The 6000-nt window shown below is 30.8% G+C and overlaps 1 protein-coding gene across 24 annotated transcripts in view; it reads right to left on the reverse strand.

Moving 5' to 3' along the window:
* Nucleotides 1-6000, reverse strand: part of slo (calcium-activated potassium channel slo) — a 102555-nt gene that overhangs the window by 5386 nt on the left and 91169 nt on the right. For 18 of the 24 annotated variants that reach the window (XM_018544956.1, XM_018544989.1, XM_018545048.1 and 15 more), the window contains 4 exons: nucleotides 5594-5656; nucleotides 3290-3322; nucleotides 2985-3117; nucleotides 1062-1121 (listed from right to left, as the gene is read on the reverse strand). In XM_018544956.1, coding sequence (XP_018400458.1) covers nucleotides 1062-1121; nucleotides 2985-3117; nucleotides 3290-3322; nucleotides 5594-5656 — 289 coding nt within the window. The remainder of the gene's footprint in view (nucleotides 1-1061; nucleotides 1122-2984; nucleotides 3118-3289; nucleotides 3323-5593; nucleotides 5657-6000) is intronic. The other 6 variants (XM_018545104.1, XM_018545072.1, XM_018545056.1 and 3 more) reach the window with 1 other exon arrangement.

Consider the following 6000-nt stretch of genomic DNA (forward strand, 5'->3'; position numbering starts at 1 on the left):
CGCGATTGAATTGAATAATTTATACCCGTTTCTATCAATGTATTATAGATTAACTTAATCTCAGTTCAATTATATTATAGATTAACTATAATTTCAGTTCAATTTATTTTACACCTTTTTTCTTTGAGAAATAGAAAAGATAAAAAGTAAGTTGAAAACTGATATTAAATTAAATTGTATTAATAGAAACAGGCATTAGATTCATTTGAAACGTGAGAAATGTCGGTCAATGTAATTCTTTGTCTAAATGCAGTACGCGCAAATTTTTCACGCATGTGAACAAAACGTAAACGACCATTGAAACTTATATTTCGACATATGATACCTATATATTTTTACGAGCGTCGTTAATATCAGTGGTGCATGTTTTCCAAGATTAAGTATATTCATAAAACTCTATGGACTTCTATACTTTTTGCTGTCGCACCATGCGATATGTAACTGCAGTGCAATGCGCAATTTCGAAGGTGTAATATGATATGAAAAATTTAACATAGAACATACTGCTCTATTTGTAATATTCGTTGTAATATTTATGACTATCTATATTAGGCTATATTTTTAATAATTTATTGTCCTATAAAACAAAAAATAAAAAGATTAACTTATAAGCGCATTTAATTTGGCAGATATAATTTTTCTCTGGCGTATAATGTTTATTAACGATTGAATAATTTTGTCAGATAAAAGCACATCAAATTATTCAGTTGATCTTTCTGTGTGTGATAAATAACATTTGATTTAAAAAAATGTGAGCTGGTAAAACACTAAAAATTAATTTTATAAAAGAATTGAACATATCGAAAACAAATGAATTATTACGAACATTAAATTTAATTTTACGTCGGTAATTAAGTAGATATATATACACGTAATATTCTTAACACATTCTTTCTCGTAGAAAAGAGATGCGTTTTGGTTAAATTCTATCGCGAATTATATTCAGAGTCGAGCATCACTTAACATGCAGGGAGCATGTTCATTATTATTACACAGCCGTGGGATAAAGCAGTCGCATAATCACGTCACAGTACAAGGTAGCGTTAACAACAGAAGCGTACATGAGCTTTTTGACTTCGTAGGCGAGATGGTAGCCAGCGTATGCAGACTCCTCTTGCGATCTGGAATCAGAAGGTTTGCGTAACGTTGGATCTATTCTCAGATGACTCTCTCTCTCTCTCTCTCCCTCTCTCTCTCTCTCTGATTTGGTCCAGTTGATGAAAAATATAATGATGAGGATGAGTGATTCTTCGGCAATTAAATCAAGACGATTGTCCGATTTTAATTGTGAAAGGAAATATTGCTACTTCATGTGATTCTGTTTTAATGTAAAAAAAATTTGGTTGCAAAAGTACGAATACATGTTTGTTGGAAAAAATACCAAATGTTCGAGATCTTGGAATAATAATAGAGAGAAATTGCAGAAACTAATCTAGCGGATGTGTAACAGGTTCATCGGAAAATGTCAACGACCACCTGTAGCCTATTACTCGCACCATTCAGCAACGTAGTACAAGTGGCTGTCGTCCTCGCGCGATTTCTCTCGTGATTTATGCGAACCGTTTGTTCAAGTTTACGGTGCCCTTTGTCAACACTTGAGCAAAACGATAGAAAGCACTTATCTCTTTTGCTTCCAATTAACATGCTGCTTCTGTATCTAACACCTAATTGACATGAAATAAAAGTAACATAACATCTATGTTGCAATTTTGCACTCAACAATATAAATATAATATAACACTTGGTGTTACGTAACAGTTAAATTATTGAGTGCAAAATTATAATATATTATATATAGATGTCATGTTATTTTTAATTGATGTCAACTGGGATCATTTTATCCCTATAGAAGATATACGATATATCCGATTAGGCTATATGTCCTTTCACAAAAAAAATAATACTTTTATAAATGTAACAAAATTAAATATAAACGATCAGGAATTAATTTGGTTTACATATCAACGGTGACTCGATATACACATAAATATCAAAACTACTCTTTCGATCGTAGATAAGATGATTCTGGATCGCATCGAAGATCTCTACCGAGAATCTGCACATTAAACCTTGTTTGGTTATATGGATTGTACGTTTAACGGTTTTAGGAACATGCTAGAAAAATGCTAATGCGAAAATCGTTGATACATTAATGTGCAGATCATTCTAGTGCACTCGATCAAAGTAGGACGTTGTTATATTAATGGATTAATAATTAATATTATTTAGCTGAAAAGTACACGCATTTACAAAAAAAAGAACAATATAAAAGGCACATATTTAAAACTGCACAATTTACTTTGTGACATGTATAATTAGGTTATTCAAAATTCATTGCCAATTTGTTAATTAGAAGGTATTGTGCAACATATTACGTACACAGTGAAAAGTTTCTCACACAGAACGGCTTGGCAAAATTTTGTCTTATTTGCCAATTTGAATTCAGTTACAATTTGAATAACCTCTGTGTACACGTGAAAGAGTCTGTGTAACTCTAATCGTGCAGCTATGAGTAATACATGTAAGCTTGTAATTAAAGGAAAGTGATAAAATCTAAATTAATAAATAATGGTTGTACAACAGGACAGTAAGAGATCAGAGCGTACTTTAGGAAGATATTTACGTTCAAGCGACTCACAATCAGAGAAGAAAGCGATTCTTATTGTTTAGAAAATACGTGTCGATATCAAATGTCGAGTGCACTGTAAGTCTCGCCACAAGGTGACATAACAAAATATATATTAAAAAAATCCGAGCTTTGGGAAGATCGCTTCTCGCCTTCTTATGTTAATTCTCAGTAGCGAAATTCGCATGTATTGCCTTGGTTGGGTGCAAAACAGGCGTTATCATTAAGTACTCTGATAATCAATGATTATGGATGAAATTATAATTTTTTATATACGATGGCGATGTAAGTGATCATGTTTGGATGCGAATATGTCAGGTGATGATGAAATTGTAATGTGCTGCAGATAATTAGGTACCTCTGATTATACGGCTGATTCGGGCTGGAAAGACTGTCGTTTATCGCTCGATTTACGTTTGGCTTCACCTTGTTGACTTGCTTTGTCGAATTTATCATGGTCATCCCGATGGAGTTCCGATGATTTCTCATGGCTGCAATGTAAAAGGATTATCAGTAATATTGATAAAATAATATTAAATAATCAATGATAGAAAGATATTTCACATCAAGAGTTAATATAAGTTTTTAATCATTTTATAATTAAAATTAACAAATCATTAAATTGAATTAATTAATATTACACATCTCGTAACTAAAACTTACCATTCGGATCGTCTCGTTCACGGCTGATTTCACCTAAAATAGATAGAACAGTGTTAATTCCAAATCTGAGCATCCTATTTATCGTCGATAGTGGGTAAAGCAACAATGATTAAAACAATTAAAGTGTCACACTGATCGTGACCTAACTCCCCCATTACAGCGTATATTATTTTCGTGATGAGCCTACAGCCCCATGCTTACAGGCGCGCATACTTCACCCTATACATGTATTTTGCATGTGTACAAGATTAATAATTAATGGCGACGATCAAATCAAAAGATCTTTAATCGCAAAATTTTCAAACTTTTATACATTAAAATTATTTGTCTAATATAATATCATGTCTGATTACAAATCATTTTGCTAGGAAATTGATTTGTTCATTCGATTGTGTAATTCTAAAAATAATGCAAAGTATTTCTTATAGAATAATTGTTCCAAAATTCGATTATAAAAATTGTATAATAAATATTAAATATTTTTTTCTCTGAAACTATATTTTTAAAATGTAAAATCAAAAGTAGAAAATAAAATTTATCCACGATTCATTACGTAAGTAAAAAGCAATATCTGCCTTAGAAATATTGCAAGCTATTGTGGCGCTATGAAAATTAACGAGGGACAACATATGGCGCCTGTCGCGGTAGTTTCTTGAACAACCATTTTCTGTAATGATGAAACAAAATTATAAAGTAGATGATGTACACACATATTCGTCAACAAACACAGATGTTACCAAACTAAAACTTCCATATATTAGAAACCATTAATCTACCGTGCTGTGTATACAACCATAAATCCATCTTCACAAAGTTGAAAGCAACAAGATACTATCGATCGAAAAGCGCGTTTCACAAAGTCAACGACTTAGTCGTGGAACAAACATTCTAAATGTATGAGAGAAAAAAATTCTATTTACGATACACAAAGTTTAAGGGGAAAAATTAGTTCAGCAAAAATTATTTGAACTAAAGTAACGTTTCTCAGACTTGTATTGTCAAAAACTAATTCGACTCAATAAAGTAACATTTATAATTTACATATTGCAATAAATAAGATATTATTAAGATAAAAGAAGAGAATTTCGGAGTAAATCTGTAATTTATAACAAATTTGTTTTTATATTTAATTTATAAGTTGACGTGAAAGTATGAGAAACATTTGCATAATTAGAAACAATTTACTACTTACGCAGACGAGCACCAATAGATATCGAGCATTTTAATTATGCGATTTTAATTACGCGATTTTAACTTATTTCCAATAACTTTGACATTCTTTGTCTATATATTCAAAAAATATACTTTTTGATATCTTTTGAATTTTTACAATTTTGTGAAAAAAGTTAATTTATAGCAAAATTTATTTTTTCCAATAATAAATTATTATATCGAAAAACAATTACGAATATTATTTTTCGGAAAATTGCCTGTTTATTCGTTTCTTCGTGAAAAAAAACACGTTTAGAAATGATACACACGTCCGTCAATGTAATTTACTTCGACTAAAGAAAACAAATAGGTCAGCAAATAAATGTATTTTGGTCATTAACTTCTGCGAAATGTATTTAATATTTTATGAATCTATGATGAAGCAAAATAAATAAATAATATTTAAAAAAATATAAGATTTGTATAACTACTGAATGCTATTGCAACTATACTAAAATTGTGTTTTGTGCAAACTAATTCAATGAATTTAAAAACCGAATAATTTATCTTACTTTTTATAATTTATAAAACATGAAATATATAATTGTATGTAATAAAGATGACTCTAAATGAAATAGTCATTAAAGAAATACGACATAAAATAACTTAAAATATACACTACACTAGAAATAAAATGACGGAAAAGTATGAACAGATATTGAATCTATTAAACAACTTCATGCAACGCTGTCAATAATGGAGAAAGTAATATGTACGAGAATGTATATTAGCACACACAATCATGATTAGAACAAAAGATTGACATTTCATTACATATAATTTTTTTTCTACTTTTCCCAATGTTTCAGCAACACAAAATTAGCGCGGTAAACTTTGATAAAAAGAAAAATCTTAATCGAACACGACGTATCAAGAACCTATCGCTCAAGCGAGTTTGACGAAGCGTATTAAGTGCGGAAGATCGAATTTCCGAGAGATGTCGATCGAGAGCAGTGATTCTTTTTAGGATCGTCGTATTTGCTAATTGTTAAGCAACTTCTCGTTAGCGTATTCGTGTCGTATTGCCAATCGAAATTAGAAAGGGCAGCTTGCGAGACTGTAGCATGGTTTTTGATTGAGGTGTAACTGTACCTCTTACGTGAACCATCTTGGGCAGTTCTGGCGGAGTGAATGTGGGGGGAGGATGGTGGTCGTCTGTAACAAACCACTACACATGTTAGCTACCCTAACTAGTTACCTAAGGCCTAGTCGCTACTCTATCGTTGGACAGTACTAAATCGCTATAACTTCTAAAAGCAAAGTTCCGTTTCAGCGTCGCGTGACGATAATTTGAAAATCACGTTAAAATGATTTTGTTAGATTTAGCAAAAAAAATACAAGAACAGTTTTTCCTTACCTTGCACTAAAAACTAGGAAATGTAGGAATATAACGAGCTACAGAAATATTAAAATTTGATTATCACATATAAGCCGTTGATTAAAATTTTACTTATACATAAATATTAATATAAATTAAATCTATATATATATATATATAA

Source organism: Cyphomyrmex costatus, unplaced genomic scaffold (genome assembly GCF_001594065.2).
Source record: "Cyphomyrmex costatus isolate MS0001 unplaced genomic scaffold, Ccosl1.0 scaffold116, whole genome shotgun sequence".
Classification (NCBI taxonomy): domain Eukaryota; kingdom Metazoa; phylum Arthropoda; class Insecta; order Hymenoptera; family Formicidae; genus Cyphomyrmex; species Cyphomyrmex costatus.